We start from the raw sequence: 21,960 nt of genomic DNA on the forward strand, positions 1-21,960 counted from the left end.
GCTTACTGGATGCAATTCTGCATCCTACCATGCAAACGGAAGTTCCTCAAACATGATTGCTTCTGAAATTACAAGGCAGAGCACCGAAAACAATAACAGTTACCTGAAAATAAAGGTTTTCTAATTTCATAACTTGGCCCTTGCACCTACTTTATCTGAAAATTTTAGCTTCAATATATGCTTATGCAAGTGAAATTGGAATATTCGTTATTTAGATTGTTCCTTTTGGGAATGATAACTTGAATCTTAAGATAACTGTTTCTGATCTACAAAAGGCTGTCAGCTCATTTGGATGACTATTCTTACTTCCAAGAATTTAATAGATGGAAATTCTTTCAAAGAACCAAACAAGGTATGCAACATACCGCTTTTTATTTTTTTGATATAGAAAAATAAAATATGCACAAATCCATACATCTGAGCAGTTAACATAACATCCAAACTCGTGAAGATGAGTTTCCTCCCGGACTTGTGGGGTGTTGCCGGAGGTGGCAAGTCTGAAGAAGGAGATCGTAAAGGTGTGTCGTCTAATGGGCCAGCGATCACGGGCAGAGTTCTCGAAATGTCTTACGCTTAGGTGGTTTACTCGTCTTCTTCTTCGGAAGGTGGTTCCTCTTCAAAGTCGCTGGCAGGTAAGCATTCCTTGCAGGACCAGCCCCGGGCGGAGAAGAAGCTTACAGGGTCTAAGCGACCGAGGTCTCCGAGGGACAAGGCCTATGGTCGCTGCTTCGGAGCTTCTCACAAAACGGCCGAGTGTAGACATCAGGTGGTATGTCTGCAGTGCTCTGGTGTCGGTCATTTGGCTGCTAGATGCTCTGTGGAGCTATGGCGGAACCCTCATCATAAGCGCCATGTCCATTCCAAACTTATGGGTGGGTGGGGGGTTACAGGAGCATAAGGTTCCCAAGGTCTCTTCGAGAGAGTTGCCGATCCCACAGGAGAAGGTAACTGCTCCTCCAACAATGGAGAGATAACGTCGGGCTGTTCTTTCTCTCCCTTTGTCTCCGGAGATAACTGCAACCCTGGAGGAGTTAGGGAGGGTTGTGATTTTATCACTGGTCTCCGATTTCGTTAATGAAGCGAGCATTTTGGATATCGCCCCCTCCCTCATTAACACGTCGCTTGCCGGTCCTATTACTCCCTTGAATGAATGCTCTTATCTGGAACCTCTAGCTAGTCGGTCGGAGGTGAAAGAAGTTTGCAAGCTCGGCACTTTTAAAGCCACCACTAAGGACGGCCCGTGCATGTTGAAGCTTGCTCCTTGGTCGGCGGAGTTGGGTGCGGAGGGGAGAGCTTCGGGGGAGGACCATTGGATTTTAATTTGGAATCTTCCTCTCCATGCTTGATCCTGGAATGTTATTGTGGAAGTTCTTTGGCCGGTGGGCGAGCTCGTGGTGCTATCTCAAGCTTCAGTGCCGCATAAGCGTTTTCTCTCAGCTTTAGTTCATCGGCGGGTTGGTGTTACTCTCCCGTTGGAGCTTGACCTCAGCCTGGGGATGAGGAAATATTCCGTTATATTCACTGGCAAATGTGAGGCCTTCCCATTTTTCGGGTGGAATCTTGGTCAGTATATGATACCTGACAAGAGAGTCGATGTGGCTGATGTTCCTTCGATGGTGAGGTGCTCCACACATGATGTTCCGCCGGAGGAGAAAGGGAAACAGCTGTAGGTTGGCCATTCTTCTGGTCAGTCAGAGTGTGGGCGCGGTGGAGCTTTGCTCCCGCCGCGGTGGCATGGGTGCCCATCAGTTGATAGTGATGGCGAGCTCTTGTCAGGATGCTGGTGTGGTTTTGTCTACCAATATGAATACTGTGGAGGCGTCGCCGGCGGTGGTAGAGCTTTGCTCCCACGGCGGCGATGGGGGATTGTTCCTCGACCTCGAACGACAATGCGTCGATCCGATGGTCACAACGAGCTTCACCGTCTGTCCAACGGTCCTCTATTTGCTCGGTCTTCCGGGGTTGACAGAGGAGCGAGACGTGACGAGGCTGGTTTGTGGGGCTCGAGACCTCGACATGTCGAACACTGGACTGTTCGGTAGGCAAAGAATACACGTGTTTTGAAGAAATCAGGAGATTTGCATGGGTTTAGAGCATTTGAGGTTCGAGCAACTAGGGATGGCAATGGGTAGGGTATGCCAAAACCCTTACCCATAACCCCTACCCCATACCCGTACCCTTACCATTACCCGCAGAGTACTGGTATACCCGCAGGGTACGGGTATACCCGAAGGGTGCCCGCTTACCCGTTGTTCAACTTATCGAATTAAATTTAAATAATAATAAAAATAAATTAATTATACATTATATTATAATCTTTAAACACATGTCAATAAATTCAAAATTACAAGTTGATATATATTTGTTTATCTTAAATTATATAATCACATAAAAATGGCATCTATTTAGGACTCAATGGTAACTCTACCTTTTTGTTTTGTTCATGTTTAACTATCTTGGTTTTTTTGTTTAAATTTTTCATATATCTACTATTTATATTTTTATATAGCTTCAAATTTTTATAAATATCTAGTAAGATTTTGAATATAAAAAAACATTATAAGTAATTCTCATAAGTTATATCCAATTGATTTTTTTATTAGTATCTTATTTTTTTCAGGATATTCTTATAATTTATAGAATAAATTATTATAACATTATTTTTTATATTTGTTTATTTTTAATTTAATTATGATTCTTAATATATATCTAAAATTCAATTTTGATAATATTATCAAATATAAATATAGAAATTAAATAAAATTTTAAAAAATATATTAAGAGAAAATTTGAAGCATTATTTTCAAATTAATCACCATGAAAATAGATATTGAGTAAATTGTGAGTAAATGTTTAGTTTAATAAAAATTATATATATGAGAGGGTAAGGGTACGGGTACAGGTTTTACCCGTATCCTCTTTAACGGGTAAGGGTAAGGGTAAGGGTAAGGGTAAGGGTAAGGGTAAGGGTAGGGGTAGGGTAAGGGTATGCCCCTACCCTACCCTTACCCGACCCGTACCCGCTAAAAAACTAATGGGTAATACCCTTACCCTTACCGTACCCTTACCCGATCAAAGAGGGTATTACCCTCTTTGACCGGGTACGGGTACGGGTATACCCGTCGGGTAGGGTACAAATTGCCATCTCTACGAGCAACTGATATGGCGAAGGTTGGTGGCTCTGAGGTTAATCACATAGGGCCACATATTGATATGGATCAGCTGCATAATCACGTGGTTGTGGATCCAATTCTCTCGGATGTTAGGTTGGATCCATTGGTGGGCCAGGAGATTGGGCTTGGTAATAATGATATGTTCCATGGTGACCCAGTGCTGATTTGTGATGTGGGATCTAATTTGGCCTAAGGGCCAGCTTCTCCCCCACCGTCTATTGATGCTTGCCCAAGTTCTATGGTTGGGCCAAATTTAAACACTTGCGCTGGGCTGGATCATATCACTGAAACCGGGCCTAAGGAGGGTTCTGATCTTGGGCGTCTCTCTTTCCCTGGTCCTGGGCCTGTCAATGAACTTGGGTCTGGCCATCAGATGGGGCTTGTTGGGCCAGACTTTTCAAGGGTGGATTTTGGGGATAGCTCTATTATTCCCACCTTAGTTCCTTCCCTTGGTTTTATTTGGCAATTTCTAGCTGGGCTTTGGGCTTTGGTCCAGGGATCGAATATTACATCGTTATCGGTGTCCAGTGTTCTAAATGAAGGGAAGGACTTGGGTACTCATTCGGAGGTGGGGGGCACTTTCCGGTAGTAATGTTGAATCGGATGACTCAGTTTCTATTTTTGAAAATAAACTCAGGAAGCTACTACCAGGTTTTGCTGGTGATGCTGACTGACAGGTCCCTTGATGAGCAAGCAAAAGGAACTAGGAGAAGTGGGAGACCTAAAACACCATCGACTAGGTTAACGAGGACGCTGGCTTCCTTGTTGAGCCGCCAAAGTCAGCAAAAAAGAAAGTGGACTAGGGCACTTTAGCGGCAGGTACTTCCATACCTCTCCTTATTTCAGATTGGACCGATGCACAATTGTTGAAATATTGTGATGCTTTTGGCATTTCTTTTGCTGAACTTGTATTTGATTGTTTTAGTCATATCCGTATGTTGGAGCAGACGCGTTCTGCCTCTGTCCTAAAACCGACGGAGACCTCCTCTGAGGTCCGCGAGATTTAGATGTGTTTTATGAATATCATATCTAGGAATGTTAGGAAACTAGGAAGACCGACTAAGGGGTTCCTAGTTAAAGACTTTTTGAATCTACACTTTGCAGAAGTTTGCTTCTTACAAGAATCAAAACTTCATAAAATTCCTCCGGCCACGTGGCGCGAAATTGGTGGGTCCCATCTTGACCAATTTGTTTTTTTGCCTACGAGAGGGTCCACCGGGGGCATTGTTATAGGTTGGAATAGTGGGACTCTATCGGGCAAATTAGAAAGGATGGGGGCTTTTAGTTTGACTGTGGAATTCTTTTCCAAATAGAACAACTTCAAATAGCGTTGCACCTCCGTTTATGGGCCAAATGCGAGATCTCTTAAAAGCGCATAGAGTTTCGGGATTGTGCGGGTTCTTTGGACATTCCTTGGGTTGTTTGTGGAGACTTTAACGCTATTTTTTCATTAGAGGATAAAATTTTGGGCTCTCATAACCTTGTTGACATTCATTGTGCAAACATTTTCTTAAATGATTTCAGTCTATTGGAACCTCCTTCGACTGGTAGAAGATTTACCTGGTCTAATGGTCAAGCTAATCTGATTTGGGTGAAGCTCGATCACTTTGTTGTTAATCAGGCGTGGATGGCTCAGTTTCCCAAGCTTAGTCAGAACAGCCTCCCGAGACTGGGTTCGGACCATGTGCCTATTAGACTGAAAATGGAGTCCCACTATTCCAGACCGCGGACTTTTTTGTTTCGAATTGGCTTGGACAACCTCGGAGGGGTTCCAGGACTTGGTGCGTCAGTGGTGGTTGGAACCATTGCTGGTTGGCTGCGGGGCATTTGTTTTGGCCAAAAAATTGGCATTTCTGTGCGATCACATGTGGGTCTGGGCGAAAACTTGATTTGGTTCTATTAAACTCAAAAAGCTAGTGTTGTTGCATGATCTCGAGGAGTTAGACATCTCTAGAGAATCTAGGTGCCTCTCATTGATTGAAGTACGCAGGGAACAAGGTCTTTTAGATAACATGAATGACATTTTGAAGCAAGAAGAAATCTACTGGAAACAAAGAGCCATGATTAATTGGCTAAAAGAGGGGGATGAAAACACGACATTCTTCCATCCGTTTGCGAATAGGAGGAAAAATCAGAACTTTATTTCTAATATCCGTCTCAACGAGGACCTTATTGAAGACTCACGCGGTATTGGGCATGTCTTTTGGGCGAGGTTCCAACATCAGTTTAGTCAGAGCCGGACTTCGCGTTTGCATGTGGACCTTCAAAAGCTTTTGGATCATAAGGTGCATGTTGATTTGTCTCACCTTGAAAGACCTTTCTCTCTTCAGGAGATCAAAAATGCTGTCTTCGATTTGGGAGGTAACAAAGCTCCTGTACTGGATGATTTCCCTATCCAAATTTTTAAGCATTTCTGGGATCTGGTTAAGTTGGACTTATAGTTACAGTGTGATGACTTTTTTTTTTGGCGTGCCAACTTAGAACGTATTAATTGGGCTAGCATCGCTTTGATCCCTAAGGTGGGTACGTCAGAAACTGTGTCGGACTATCGTCCAATCAGTCTCATTAATTCTTCTCTGAAAATTTTTTCCAAAATTTTGGCGACTTGCCTAAGTAAGGTCTTGAATTTGCTGGTGGATTTTGATCAGTCGGCTTTTATGAAAGGCAGATGCATTCTGGATAATATTGTTATGGCAGAAGAATTACTTTTCAGCATCCATAAACGTAGGCTTCCAGGCTTTATCTTGAAGGTTGACTTTGCAAAAGCATTTGATTTGGTTGATTGGGATTTCCTCTTGGAGCTGCTGCGGGCCAGGGGGTTTGGTCCAAAATGGGTGGCTCAAATCCAAAATATCTTAGTCTCTTCTAAGGCTAATATTCTTGTGAATGGATCTCCGAATGCTTACATTCGCTACCACAGGGGACTGCGTCAAGGGGATCCTTTGTCACCATTACTTTTTGTCTTAGTTACAGATGTTCTAAGTGTGATGTTCTCACATACGCTCAGATCCAAGGTATTAGTGGGGGTGCCCTTGGGAGATTTTGGTAGTAGATGTAACCTCCAGTATGCAAATGACCTTCTTGTCCTAACTATTGGTGGGCTAGAGGACCTCAGGATTATTAAGCTTATTTTCTATATTTTCAATGGTTTATCCGGTTTGGAAACTAATTTTGCTAAAACGTCTCTTTATTTGTCGGAGAATGGGGTGCTTCCCCATGCGAGAGCTGTTGCAACGTTAAACTGTCAAGTGGGTCTCCTCCCGATCTCTTACCTCGGTGTCCCTATCGTTGGCAGAAGGCCCCATCGACAGGATTGGGAGGGGATGATCCAAAAATTGAGAAGGAGGCTCTCTTCTTGGAAAGCGCAACACTTATCGTTAGGGGGTCGTTTAACTCTCGTGAATTCTGTTCTGTCCGCCTTGCCGACGTTTTGGATGTCCATTTTCAGATTATCATACTGGGTCATTAAGGCTCTGTATTGCATCCGACGTGACTTCTTGTGGACCGGACCAGATATTGGTCATCCAAAATGCCTATTAGTCGGTTGGAAAGCATTATGTCGACCCAGAGACCAGGGGTTGGGGTATTCTGGATTTGAACACTTTTAATCTGGAATTACTTGGTAAATGGTTATGGAAATTTATGATGGATCCGGACTGGGGTGGAGCGAAGGTTGTATAATTTAACTATGGTTTAATGCAATGGAATCTTTCACCTTGGATGTCTAGGAGGATATCCTATTTATGGAGGGGTGTTTGTAACAGCCTCCTGGCCTTCAGAAGTTGCATTACACATGACATCAACTCTGGAGCTATGACTCTTTTTTGGAAGGATCGTTGGTTTAATAGCTTAGCTCCAATGAATTTGTGGCCTAAGGAATTTAGAGATAATCCGCTTCATAATGGAACTATGAAAGATCTAGCCTTTTTGCTGGAAAGTACCCCTTTCAATGCGAATTTGGATTCTTTGTCTTTCAGAGACCGTATGCGCACACCAGGCCTGAGGGTGGAGGATAAGAAACGTTGGTCGCTGTCTGGGAATGGGGTTTTCTCGGTAAAATCCTTCTACAACTTCCTCATTGATGGAGGGATTAGATGCCCGGTGGCCAAGTTCTTCTGGGGACGCACATGCCCTAGGAAAATCAATCTTTTCAACTGGCTTGTGTGGAAGAATAAGATTCTCTCATTGGATTATCTTGGCTTAAGAAGTTGCAACAAATTTCCAACTGCAACATGTGTTCTGTGTTATTCCGGAATTGAAACTGTTGACCACCTTTTCCTCAACTGTTCTTATACTAGGCGGGTCTGGGATTATTTTATTTATCTTTTTCGGCTACCTGAACCTCCTGGGCTGATGTGCAGTCTTTGTCTGTGCAGCCTCCTGTTAGAGATTTATGTGATTTACTTGTCAAAGCTCTTGTGTGGAATGTCTAGCTTGTTAGAAATGATATTATTTTTAATGCCAATGTTGTGCCTGTCTATGCTATTATTCTTAAGGTTGATCGTATGCTCTTGTCCTGGTTCTCAAATTACACAGATAATTTCAAAGGGAAGCTTGAAGGGCCCATGAAGAGTATCAGTTGCAGCCTGGAGCTAATTGGATCCCGGTCTGAGGGTATTCGCTTTGATGATGTGCCAGACGTTGCTTCAGCCGAGGAGGCTCTACCCATAATTACGGAGTAGCTTTCTAGCTGAGGGCTTGGGGAGGCCTGTTTCCCATGTATCTTTGTTTCTGTCCTCTTTTGTTTGAGCAGTTGTACTATAACTATTGTTATGTTGCTCCTTTGTACTTCCTGTTGGGGGAATTTAGCACTTTGTGTTCTCTTTTGTTTTTATTAATGTGGTTTACCCACCTTTTCAAAAAAAAAAAAAATCAAAGGGAAAAAGGAAAAGGAAAATCAGAAGCACTGAAATCACAAGGTGAGTTTGTGGAATTAAGAAGAGAAGAGGATGGGTATATGGATGACATGGAGCTTGCTGCGGAGTTCACGATCAGAACAAAGCTTGACGTATATGCGTTCGTTGAGACTGAGGCGGATTAGATCCAAGGGCTCCTTCACAGTGCTCTCTTCCTCTGTTGCCATTGTTCCTTCTCTCTTGCTTGGACCCCAAAGCAAAACCTTTGAACCTATAAATCTCATAATTCTCATAATTCTATGTATACATCTTAATAAAACTAAGTACCATATATATTTTTAAAAATTTAATTTGTTTACACTTATATGACTCTACCAATGTATACCATTAATTTAAAATATATTTTACATTAAAAAAAAATAACCACATTCATTATATATATATATATATAACATTGTATCGAGGCACTAGACAAATCCCTAAAGGGTTATAAGCTCTATTAAATCAATCGTCTTTAGGACTCCAAAAAGTTGAGATTTCGCGAGATATCTCCAATTTAGTTTTTGGTTGATACCCATAATAAGAATAAATGATTAGTTTTTAGAATAATTAAGGTTGTCATTGTCCGGAGGAAAGAGGATTTGAATATATACTAAGGTAGTGTTTGGATGGGGGTAATGATTTCCCCATTGTGGGAACCATTACCCATTCCCATGCTTGGCCCTTTTTTAGGATAGTAAAATCATTACCCATGGGGGGGTACCATGGGTAATGATCCATTCCCCCCAAATTGGGGGGAATGAAAATTAATTGAGGGTAATGGGTATAAAATACCCATTTTACCCCTACACTATATATTAATAAATTAAATAAATATAAATATATTAATATAAAATTAATTAATATTTAAATATAATAATCATATAATTATATTAAATAAATATATATTTAATATAAATGTATTAATATTAAAATAATTAATAGTTAATTATAATAATCATATAATAATTATAATAAATATTTATTTTAAATATAAATGTATTAAATATTTAAATAATTAATATTTAATTATAATAATCATATAATAATTTTATTAAATAAATATTTATTTCAAATATAAGTCATAAAATAATTAATAAGTAATTTAAATAATTAATTATAATAATTAAAATTTATTAAAAATATTTTATAAACAACAAAATTGATTTATTTATATTAAGGGCATAAATGTAATTTTACATCATATATTTTCATTATTTTTTCAATTCCCAATAAATCACTATCCTACTTTTTTCATTTCCAATGAATTACCTTTCTAACCAAACACTTTTTTTATTAACATCCCCTACTCATTCCTTTCCCCCCTCCTTTATTACTTCATTCCCTCTCATTTTATTACGGTAATCCAAACGCACACTAATTTCTTTCCAACCAAGTATTTCAAATGATGACCCTAGACAATATATCTCAAGTTGCTTTTTCGTGGGCCTTGGAGATTAAGTCTCCACAAGCTCCACAAATCCCCTTTGGTGTGTGGCCAACAGAGTAGCCCAAAGAGATTACCGAAGTAGGTCTAAATATGTTTAGCAAAAAGATAGTAGAGGAAAAAATGGCCGGTTAATATAAAAGCAACATAGTAAAATATACAAGTAACAATTGAGAGCCTATTACATGTCATTGCAAGTAAGCTTTTTAGAGTGAAGATCTTGTTGTCTTGAGCCAGCAAATAAAGATATTGACTTTTCATAAGCAAGAGCACTTCTACATTAGTGAAGTGACTTGAATTCGTCGACTGCCAACATAGAGAAAACCATAGAAGGATTTAACTGAAAAAAACCTCCCTAAGAGTTAAGGCTCCATGATTTGGTATCTCTATTGTTAAGAAGGGCCCTAGTTTTCCTAGCATTAGTAGGAAGGAGGACAGGGTCAACAACAAGGTAATCTCTCGAAGAAAGAGTCAATAAAACTCTTGACGACACCAATCAAGGAATTAGTATTCCTAAAAGCATTTGCGAGAGATATCTTGGTGCTTGTCCATCAACCCAATGATCCAAAAAGAAAAGGTGGTATATATCACCGCCCTTGATGACTAGAGTGATATAGAGCGTAAGAGCAGCTGGTGGACAACTTAGGGTACCATCTTATTATACCATCCTAAGAGAAAGAGATCCTTCTGGATTATTTGTGATATAGATTCCAAGATGAGCTCTTAAGATAGTAGTTATAATGAATGACTTTAAAACCACACTAATTCACATCATTTGAGATCTTCCACCACATACCAAGTAAAGAGAGGTTAAAGTTAACAATATTTAAAATAACCAACCCACCATGTTTCCTAAGCTTGCAAAGACGTTTCCAATTAACAAGCAAGCAGTCTAGTTTAGAAATGTCTAGACCAACCCATAAAAATCTCTACGAATTCACTCTATAACTTTCACAATCCCGCTTGGATTTCTGAAGATACGCATCTAATATGTTGGTATAAATGCAAGGATTGAGTTGATGAGTGTGAGTTAGCTGCTAAGAGATGGAAAATTAGATCTTCAAGATGATAATCTTGATATGACCCCCATAATAAGCTTCTCGCCCGGGTATCAAGGGCACCCACCAAATAAGGGAAAATAAGATAGGTTAAGGGTAGAGTGCTAGTGGAGCATCCTCAAGTCATAGCAAGAGAGCTCACCGGTGTTTGCCCAAAACTAGTGAAATATAGGCAGATTTTTAAAAATTGATCCATTGACCTAACATGCCTTCAACTAGGTATAAAATGAACTTAATAATCCTGATATTTTAGCGACCTAAAGAAGTGATAATGATAAGACCGTCAGCATACTGCTAGTGGTTCATTTTCCTAAACCTTCTCAACATGACACCATAAAGGATCTGATAAGTAAGGGCATGAGAAAAGCAGGAAGCTTAGGTTGTCAATTATTAAAAACAAAAGTGGGGAAAAAAGATTGTCTAACTAAATTATATAAATATTAATATTTTTATACTAATACTAATACTAATAATAATAATAATAAATAATAATAATAATAATAATAATAATTATTATTATTATTATTATTATTATTATTATTATAATTATAATTATAATTATAATTATTATTATTATTATTTTAATTTCTAAACCAGTTATAGGCATGCTAATTTTTATTTAGATATAATACAAAAATTAGTGTAGGGGTATATATGTGTATTTAGGTATACATATATATATTGATTAAATGGAAATCTGAAATTTTTAAGATTTTGATGTAATGAATAAAATAGTTTATTTTTTTTTAGAAGTATAAAAATAAAAATATTAATTTAGTAAATATTAAAAGATTTTAGGGCCACAAATGCACAAGTTGGCTATTTAATATATAATAATTTATGCGAATAGACCAAATCTTAGAAGGGTAAACATAGAGTTTAGTTTTATCGAGATATACACAAACAAATAAGCCATTCTTTTTAGGATTAGAAGTAATTAATAGAATAAGTTTAATATGTTCAGTATATATAAAAATATTAATTAAATAATCATTAGAAAGTTTAAAAAAGATGTATGCAAAATGGTGTATATTGGAGAAGAGAAAGGAAGAGAAAGGAAGAGAAAAATATGTCTATATCTTGAAAAGAAAATAAATTATTTGAGATATAATTATTTTGATGCAGAAGGTTGATCTCTTAGAAAAGATTCATGGTGGATATTTTTTTTTTTTTGACAAAGAAGATAAGCACCTGTTAGCAACTCTATTATGAGTGAATTAATGCTTTGAATGCGTCTGTAAAAGGCATATGCGAGTGAGTTAATACCTCAAACGCACTCTCACTTTATGGACGCACGTGCGGTGTGCAACATCACCCGTGAGGATTCAAATCATCACCACCTCACAAGCCACACTAGGGACCTAAGTGTTTTTGGCAGGAAGGATATTTAGAAAAATGAAAAGGTAAAAAAAAAATGTACTTATTCTATGTTATGTGTGTTTTTTTTACTGTTTTCCTATACAAATGAATGTGATTTATTTATTTATTTTTAAATAAAAAATAAAAGGTATCATAGGGCAAGGTTTTATTTTTGTCTGTATCTATCTATGGATTTCATTAATTATAAGGCTAACTAGGGTCTTTGAGTGGCTTGCAAATGTTTTGGAAACGTTAAGCTAGATGTGCTTCGCGACACACCATTAATGACAAGTCTTTTGTTGTTTAGAAAGCAGAACAAGTACAACTGAATAAGTCTTTTGTTGTTGCTACAGGTTTCTCTTTTAACAGTGCAAAGCTTGGGAGAATCATGTGACCACTTGGAACGACTCTCTGGTCAAAGTCATCATACTAACAAGGTATATGGGTAGATATTACAAGAGGAGTCTGCATAGTCCAAAATGAAGGAAAGCATGCACCAGTAATGGTTGTTAATTTATTGTTGTTGCAATCAACTATTTTAATAGGAATATTAAATAAACTAGTAGCAGAGAGTCTTCAAGCATGGTGCTTCATCACTACGATATTCATAATTACATCAATCACTAATCCTAGATCTTCCCCTCATCTTCTGCTTTCACTCCTAAATACATTGAGAAAAGCTCTGCTGTCATGGCCTTTCTTTCGTCAGCCCTCCAAATAACTAGAAGGTTAGTGACTGCTTTCAGTGGATCACCTTCATCATTATCAAGATCCTCATCATCATCAACAGATGCTCAGAAAGTCATTGAGGATGAGCTGAAGGGGTTGGAAATGACACTGTGGAATATTGAGGCACTTCTTGATAGTGTCATTGTAGGCAACCTTAAAACCAAGTCTAAATTGAAGAATCTGAAACCGAACTGGGGTTGTCCTAAGCATCCAGAGAAGGACAATGTATGCAGTGAAGAGATGAATTTTTCAGTGCTGGAGAGGCTAAAACCACACTACAACATCTCGAGTTTGGAAATAGATGACTACAAAGGTTGTGATTTTCCTACATGGCTTGGTGATCCATCCTTCTCCAAATTAACCAGCATTGACTTTATGGCCCATTTGGATACAAGGATTGATCCCCAATCATGCTCATGTTTGGGCATGCACCAAGGGACATTTGAAGGGATTGAGGGGGGATTGTATGCCCCTCAACCCCTTCATGCTCATCCCCCTCATTTTAGGGGGATTGAGCATGCCTAGGTAAGCTAATGACATTTGTACCCTCTACAAATTACAAAATGACATGCTTTATATTTATGAATTCTTCTCTCCCACTTACCTTGCTTCTGAACCCTACTTCTACTATAATCATCTTCACCTTATTGTTGCCGTTGTCCCACCTGCCACTATCGCTGCCGCCACAGTCGCCACCAGAGGATCAAGTCCGGTTTGTCCCTCCTTTTTTGTGTAATTTGGTCTTTATATTTGCATTTGAACATTTGAATTGTTGTCAGATCTGTGTTGTTCCGGGGGGTGTTTGAATTGTGGATGATACATGTTTGGATTTTTACTGTTTCTTTTGCTCATTTATATTTTCTTAATTTTGATGATGAGAAACGATGTAGCTTTGTTTATTATGTTGGGACGTTTTGATGTTTGTCGATCTGCTAGTGACGATAACAGCGGAGGAGATTTGGTTTTTTAAGTCATTTGATATGAACACTTATATTAACCACTGGGCAAAATTTGTTTTGATGATTTGGAAGAGTGGATTTGAAGTTAGTGAGCTTTGTTTATTTGGATTAGCTTAATAAAAAGTGTTTTTTAAAGACGAATATTGGGCATGTGCTCGCTTAAATGAGCATGGATATATATCAGAACAATATATGAAAGCAGTTGAAGATTACATAAATTTTGCAATGAAAGAGAAATGGTTTGTTAGTGTTGATAGAATTAGATGCCCTTGTTTGAATTGTCAGAAACATATGTTTTTAAAATATGATGATGTGCGGCTACATTTATACTATAGTGGATTTTGTAATGAGCCAAAATCTGGTGTTGGGCAATCATCAAGAAACAGGCAGGAGGTTGACGAACAATTTTTTGAGAAAATCCATATGCTACCATGGTTAGGGATGCTTTTTACTCAAATTTTGACTCAAATATAAATTGTGATAATGAGTCAATGCTTGTGGAGCAAGAACCTAGTATAAGATCATCGACTTTTTATTCTTTGATGAATGATGCTGACGAACCACTGTGGTCTGGTTGCACAAAACACACAACATTATCAGCCGTGTCACAACTATTAAATTGCAAATCAGAGTTCAACATCAGTGAAGCTTGCTTTACTCGTCTTATAACTATCATGAAGGGTATGCTACCAGAGGATAATAATCTGCCAGAGAATTATTATCAAATGAAGAAGAAGAAGACTGCATTTGGCCTTGAATATCTGAAAATTCATGTATGTCAGAACAATTGCATGCTGTTTTACAAAGAATTTGAAGCGTTAGATCATTGTTCAGTATGTGGTCATCCTCGATACAAACCGAATAATTCAGAAGCAAAGGTTTCAAAAAAATTCCTTTCAAGATTTTTATGCTACTTCCCACTTATTCCTAGGCTTCAAAGGCTTTTTTTATGTTAAAAAAATGTTGCTAAGAATATGAATTGGCATGCATACAATCGAAAGTTCTTCAAGAGTAATAGTTCATCCTGCCGATGGAGAAGCATGGCAGCATTTCAATCGCAAACATGAATCTTTTGCCAATGAAGTAAGGAATGTCAGATTAGGGTTATGCACAGATGGTTTTAACCCTTTTAAGCAAGGTGCAAAACCATACTCTTGTTGGGCAGTCATGCTCGTGATATACAATCTACATCCTTGGATGTGTATGAAGCGACCATTTTTGTTCCTTAATATGGTTATTCCAGGTCCGAATAACCCATCACAGAATATAGATGTCTTTCTGAGACCTTTAATAGATGAGATACTAATTTTGTGGGAGGTTGGGGTTCGGACTTTCGATAGTTATAAAAAGGAACATTTTTCACTTCGAGCAGCATTACTGTGGACAATTATCGACTTTCCTGCATATGGTATGTTATCTGGATGGGGCACTCATGGAAAACTATGTTACCCTTATTGTATGACAAATTTGAAGTCATTTAATTTAGCACATGGGAGAAAACCATGTTTTTTTTATTGTCATCGACAATTCTTGCCTTCTAATCATCCTTTCAGAAGGCAAAGAGATAAATTCAGGAGGAGAGTTGATCATGATCCTCCTATTCTATGCTTGTCAGGTGAAGAAATTTTGAAGGCATTTGACAACTTTCATGATTTGACATTTGGCACAAAATGTCCTCCACAAAAACCAAGGGGCTATGGGGTAACTCATCACTGGGTGAAAAAAAGCATTTTTTGGGAGTTTCCATATTGGCATACAAATTTGATTCGTCATAATTTGGATGTCATGCGTATTGAGAAAAATGTGTTCGATAATATATTCAATACCATGATGGATATTAAGGGCAAGACGAAGGACAATGTAAAAGCACGATTAGATGTAGCAGAATATTGCAAACGCCCAGCTTTACATTTGATTAAAAGAGATGGAAAAATATTTAAGCCTGCAGCTTCATATGTTCTAATGAAGGAAGATCGATATAGAGTGTTTAATTGGGTTAAACAACTTAGACTACATGATGGTTTTGCCTCTAACATAGGGAGATGTTTTAACGTCGAAGAGGGAAAGGTTTATGCAATGAAAAGCCATGATTGTCATGTATTTATGCAACGATTGCTTCCAATTGCGATTCATGATTTAGTGCCTACTCCAATTTGGGATGCAATTACTGAGATTTCCAACTTTTTTTCGAGATCTTTGCTCCACTGAAATAACTATCGATCATATGGAATTGTTAGGAAGAAATATCATTGAAACAATTTGCAAATTAGAAAAGATTTTTCCACCTGCATTCTTTGATTCAATGGAGCATTTAGTCATCCATTTACCTTACGAGGCGAAAGTGGGTGGACCAGTTCATTATCGTTGGATGTATGTGTTCGAAAGGTATGAAATTTAGATAGTTAGCATGGTTAGCAAGTTTAATGTTTAAGAGAATTTGTACTAAATTAAATTTTATTTCATTAATGTTTTAAGGTTTCTGCATCATCTCAAAAAGAAAGTGAAAAATCCTGCAAATGTTGAAGGGTCAATTTGTGAAGCATATATTACTGAGGAGATTGCATCATTTTGTGCCTTGTATTTCGAAGAAGATGTGCAAACAAAGTTTACTCGAGTGCCACATAATGATGATGGAGGCGAGATGGATCACATGGGACGTCTTTCAATTTTTAGATATCCTGGCCGACCCCTTGGTCCAAAATCAAATAACACTCGATATTTGACAACAAATGAGTATTTGGCTGCAGAAAATCTATGTCCTAATGAATTGTGATGAAATGGTTCCATATATTGAGTAAGTAATATTTGTTTCTTTGTATTCAATTATGTAGTATTGAAAATTATTACTTAATCTTACTTATACATCACATGATTTAGGATATTTGATGAGAATGTAAGGAGGAGAACATCACATATTACTGATAAGGAATTGGAAAAAATACGAGAATCCACATTTACTTCATGGTTTAAACAATATGTAAGTATTAAATTACATACAATTTATATTCATTCTAGTTTCATATAATTGTCTTCTTATTATAATTTGATAATTTTTTTAGGTCCAAGAGCATGTCTCGGAAATTGATTCTCGTATTGCTCAACTTGCTCATGGTCCATCTCGTTTGGTAATATGCTACAAAGGTTATTTTGTGAATGGTTTCAAGTTTCATACCAGAGAATATAGTCGTAATCGGTCGACATTGAATAGCGGTGTATGCATGAAAGGGAGTTATTACAATGATTATGATCGGGACTTTTATGGTGTGTTGGTGGATATAATTGAACTGGAGTATTTTGGAATTGGAAATCGAGTTGTCCTTTTTAATTGTCATTGGTTTGATACAAATAAAGGAGTTCGCGTGGATTCCCGTCATGGTCTTGCAGAAGTAAATTATAAATTAGTACTTGCTACTAATGAACCATTTGTGTTAGCCGCGCAATGTCATCAAGTTTATTATAGCCCTTATCCATCGACAACTCAACATCGGCAGAATTGGTGGGCTGTGTTCAAAACCAAGGCAAGAAATAGATTTCACTTTTCCACTAGTGATAAAGAAGTCCTTGATTTAAATGAAGACGTTTACCAAGAAGTTGAAGTGTCTAGACCAAGAAATGTTATATACTCAGAGGATCTTGATAATGAAAGAATACTTGTTCATGGTGATATTGAAGAAGTGGATGAAGTCTTAGAGGATGAAGATGAAGAAGAAGAAGAAGAAGAAGAAGAAGAAGAAGAAGAAGAAGAAGAAGGCGAAGACGAAGACGAAGATGAAAGCGAAGAAGAAGAAGAAGGCGAAGGCGAAGACGAAGATGAAAGCGAAGACGAAGACGAAGATGATTATTAGGAATATATTTACACAATTATAGTGGACTACTAATTATGACACTATCATATTATCTTACGATTTTGCTTTTAATATATTTATCAGTTTATGACGAAATTTTGTGATAGATTTAATTGTTACTATTGGGTTGTTTTTTTATGAATATTTATGCATTTATAGTATAATATCTTTATTACTAAACTAGTATCTTATTTAAAAAATATTCAATTACTTGTATGTGAGTATTAATTTTTTGTTTATTGTTTTCAGATATCATGCCCAAAGGAAAAACTTCAAATAAATCTAAAGCTAACAAAGGCCTTGGAGATGGAGTAGTTGAAGAACCTCCAGGTGCAGCAGCATGGGGAGCATGGTTTAGACCTACTCCACCATTGCAGAGTGCACCTTTGACGAACCATTCGATTGATTCACAAACTGCATCAACAGAGGTTCCAGAGACCCAAAATCCAGATATTGGCTTGGCAGAAACTGAGGATGCTTTTACCCATGATGCAGTAGCAAGGAAACATTTAAGAGGTCCAAATAAAGTAATACCTACACCAACAAATGCTAATGATCTAGTCTTCATTACTACCTTACATGATGAGTATGTTCGTTTAGAATTCTTTGTTTTTATGCTAAAACTGTGTAACTAATATAAACTAATATTATTTTATTGCATTATTGTAGGAAATTTCTTGATGCTAAAATTGTAAGAACAATTACAAAATCTCTACAACTAAACTTCAACGATGCATGGCCAACATGGAAAAAAACTCCTAATGATACCAAAGAGGATATATGGGCAAAATTTCAGGTGTGTATCGAATTAATTTTTTTTTAAAAAATAGTTTTAAATGTATGTAGTATACAATATTTATGTTTTTTTTCATGGTTTGGAATAGATTCTTATATGTTTGTGAGTAACATGTTATGTAGATCAATTGGATGCTTGTTTTTATGTTGGATAGAAATGCATGTTGAATATGTTTGTCTTCTTGAATAAAATGATAAATAATGAAAGATAGCAAATGGGACTCCTTGGTTCTTTATAAAAATGAAATAATAATTAAAAAATAATAATAAATTTGATATGTTGAATTATTATTTATATGTGCTAGTGGTCCTGGTGGGTAATGAATGAATGAAGGTATGTAGGCAAGTGACGCATCTAATGGAAATCAAAGGATGGTGGAGCCATTTTGAGTTGCCTGTAGTAATTCTTATGAATCTAGACTTCATTTGCACTATTTAGATCTTGATATATAGTCTGTTAATTAAATAGGAATAGTTTTGGTTGATTATTTTTTTAATTAAGATGTCTCATTCTATTTGATTTTTCTTTAATTGTAAATTTATATATGAGGTTGAACAATTAAGTTCAAATTGGTTTAGATGTATATTATGTATTGTTTTGTTGTATTTCAAGTAGAATAGAGTGGTAGAAATTTGTTAATTAAATTTTGGAGAAACATTTCATTTGATTATACACACCAAGTATTTATTATAACTAAATAAAAATTTAAGTGGGATTAGTGATGCTTTTTTAGATCGTTAATCCTCATAATGTCAATCTGAATAAGGAATCAACCGGCATGAATACTTAAATTATAAATATATATTCACTATGCTTTTAATTTAGATTTGATTAATCCAAATGGCATTAATGTATATGTTCTTGATTTCTTTGGTGGTGTTCTTCTTCATCAATGATTAAATATTGTTAGAAAAATAAAGATTAGTGATTTGACTAATATATAATCTTAATCCATTTGGAAACCCATGAACCAAAGCTGTGTGACTGAGCCCCTTGATAAGTCGTGCGGGCCTGCAGACTCATGCAGTGTTTTGCCTTGATGCATGCAGAGCATGCACATGAAATAGCTACACTTCTTATCCATGGACGCTGACTCATGGCCTGTGCAACCATGCAAGTTGCTGAGTTTGTTGATAAATTATTATAAGCCTATCTATACAATGTTTTTATGTGTGTATATATATTAATTAAGAGTAAAAAATATTTGCCTTTATTTTTATTTCAAAAGCATTGAATTGGACTCAAGTGTCTAGAGTGCATATCAATTTTTTTAAAAAGATTTATAACAACCTTCCCTTGGCCATATATGTAATTCATGGTTTTTATACAACTATATAAAAATATATGACCCATACTTTTTGATACTTGAAAAAAATAATTTTGTTTCATTTTTTTATGGATTTTTAATTTGATGTTTATATTTATGAACTTGGTGCCAGCTTTGGTCGCTTTTTGTCAGCCGTTGTCTCGTTAGACACCTTCTTCTAATTCTTTGAAAGCTTATTTAAGGTGTGGGAAGGAGCAAGCTAATGGAGTCTCACCTATGAGCTTTTATTTATGCACCCCTAGTTCTTTCTTAGGAGGAAGACATTAAAATGTCTTTGTTATCTTTATCTTCTTTATTTTATTATTTCTTATGGATATAAAATTATTATAGCAAAGATATTTCCTTTTTTTCAATTAATGTTGACGAATTGGTTATACAATACTTATCTTTTGAAATCCAAAACTTTACAATCTTCAATTTCATGCAAATAATTTACCATCTTTGCACTTTTGAATATTTTTGTATCATTTTTTTATAGTTTGAAACTTGTGTTGATAATATTTGGTTTATATATATTTTGTTAGGAGAAATTTGTGTGGCCCATAGAAAAAACAAATGTTGTACGAAAAATATGGGATACCACATGTAAAGAACGATTTAAAGGAATGATGGAAGAAGAAAGGAGTCGGGCAAAGAAGCATTTTGGTGTTAATGATATTGCCGAATGCAAAGGTTATAATGAAGGTTGGATAAGAGTTGATATTTGGGATCGATTAATTGACAATGTTTGGAACACTGAAGCATGGAAAATTCGATCTCAAAAAGCCAAGCAAAATAGGATTACTGAAAACCATGGAAGCATTACCAAGCATACTGGTGGATCGATTCCTTTTTTGCTTCATGCGGAGAGGATGGTATACATGTTTTTTATTGATTAAACTTACCTTTTTTTTATGCTTTACATTTTTCTTTTAATTTTATGATCATGAATAATTTATTGTAGGCAAAACAGTTAAATCGGAAACCAACATACGGAGAAGTGTTTAATCGCACCCACAAACGCATGCGAAGGGCCTTGGTGATTATATTGATAATAAGTCGAAACTGCTAGTGTAAGGAATTATATTTCACAATTATTTTTCTTGCACTAATGCAAGTTTTTATATATGTTTATAATTTTTTTATGTTTAATCTAGCACTAATGCAAGTTTCATTTTTAGGATTTGTATACTTCTTCAATGAGCCGTAAATATGGTGCCGATGAATCTTGTCATCCCCGAATTTGATCCGCAACTTTGGTGTGATGCAATTGGTGGTATGGAGACTACACGGACACATGTATATGGCTTTGGAACTACACCACGTGGAAAGAGTTTCTTGTCTCCTACCAATAGTATTGGGGAAGCATGCTCGACGGCTTTGTAGTCCACAAGTTGATCAAAACTCCACATTCTAACACTCGAGTTGATAATCTATGAGAAGAAGTGACGGTTGTGAAGAACAAACTACAAAGCTTGGAGGATTCTCAAAAAAATATAGTGCGTAGTCGAATGAAATCAAGGCTTTTTTTGTCTCAAATTATCGAGATGTTAAATCCTACAACAATTGCTCTGAATGCTCGGATTTTTCTCAATTTGGGACGAGTGATAGAGGGCAAGAAGAAGATACCACTGATGATGAAGTTTGAATCATGAGAGAGTGACTTATAGAACTTGGGTGCTGCATAACTAGTTTTATTGCCATATGATTTCTATTATTCATGTTTTACTTGTGTATGAATATGTTTTAGATATTATGAAAGATTGAACTTACTTGCTTTGAATACCATTGAATTTGTGTTTTGTTATGAATAAATAATTTTGTTTATTATATAGAGTTTGTGAAATGATATTGATTACATGTAATATAGGGAAATGAACCAAAAAAAATAATAATATAAATATAAAAAAATACTATCACAAACGGAATTTCATTAGTAACAAAGACTTTTAGGGACGGAATTTCGTGGGTGATAAAAAAAGTATTAGTAACGAAATTCGCTGGTAATAAACACATTCAAGGATGGAATTCGTGGGTGATAAAGACTATCATAGACGGAATTCGATGGAAATAAAACACTTTCAAAGGATCGTAAATTCCATTGGTGATAAAACCTTTAGTGACGGAAATTCGCTGGTAATAAATATTTTCAAAGGATCTGAATTTTTCATTGGTAATGAATGCTTTCGGTGACTGAATAATTCCGCTGGTAATAAACACCTTCAGTGACGGAATTTCGCATTAATAAACATCTTTCAGAACGGAAAATTCGCTGGTAATAGTTTAATATCACCAACGGAATTAATTTTTTTCCAACGGAATAGCATTAGCCACTTGCTTTTTCAACGACGGAAATTTCCAACGGAATATTCCGCTGGTAAAAGTTATCACCA

General features: G+C 36.5%; 1 protein-coding gene across 1 annotated transcript; it reads left to right on the forward strand.

The window, feature by feature from the left end:
- The first annotated feature begins 320 nt into the window (after positions 1 to 320).
- On the forward strand, positions 321 to 18,104 carry LOC120265847. Its single transcript, XM_039273821.1, has 2 exons — positions 321 to 352; positions 17,715 to 18,104. The coding sequence occupies exon 2, from the start codon at positions 17,720 to 17,722 to the stop codon at positions 18,098 to 18,100; it is 381 nt and encodes a 126-aa protein (XP_039129755.1). The 5' UTR covers positions 321 to 352; positions 17,715 to 17,719; the 3' UTR covers positions 18,101 to 18,104.
- The last annotated feature ends 3,856 nt before the right edge of the window (positions 18,105 to 21,960 follow it).

The sequence above is a fragment of the Dioscorea cayenensis genome, chromosome 7 (genome assembly GCF_009730915.1).
Source record: "Dioscorea cayenensis subsp. rotundata cultivar TDr96_F1 chromosome 7, TDr96_F1_v2_PseudoChromosome.rev07_lg8_w22 25.fasta, whole genome shotgun sequence".
Taxonomy (NCBI): Eukaryota; Viridiplantae; Streptophyta; class Magnoliopsida; order Dioscoreales; family Dioscoreaceae; genus Dioscorea; species Dioscorea cayenensis.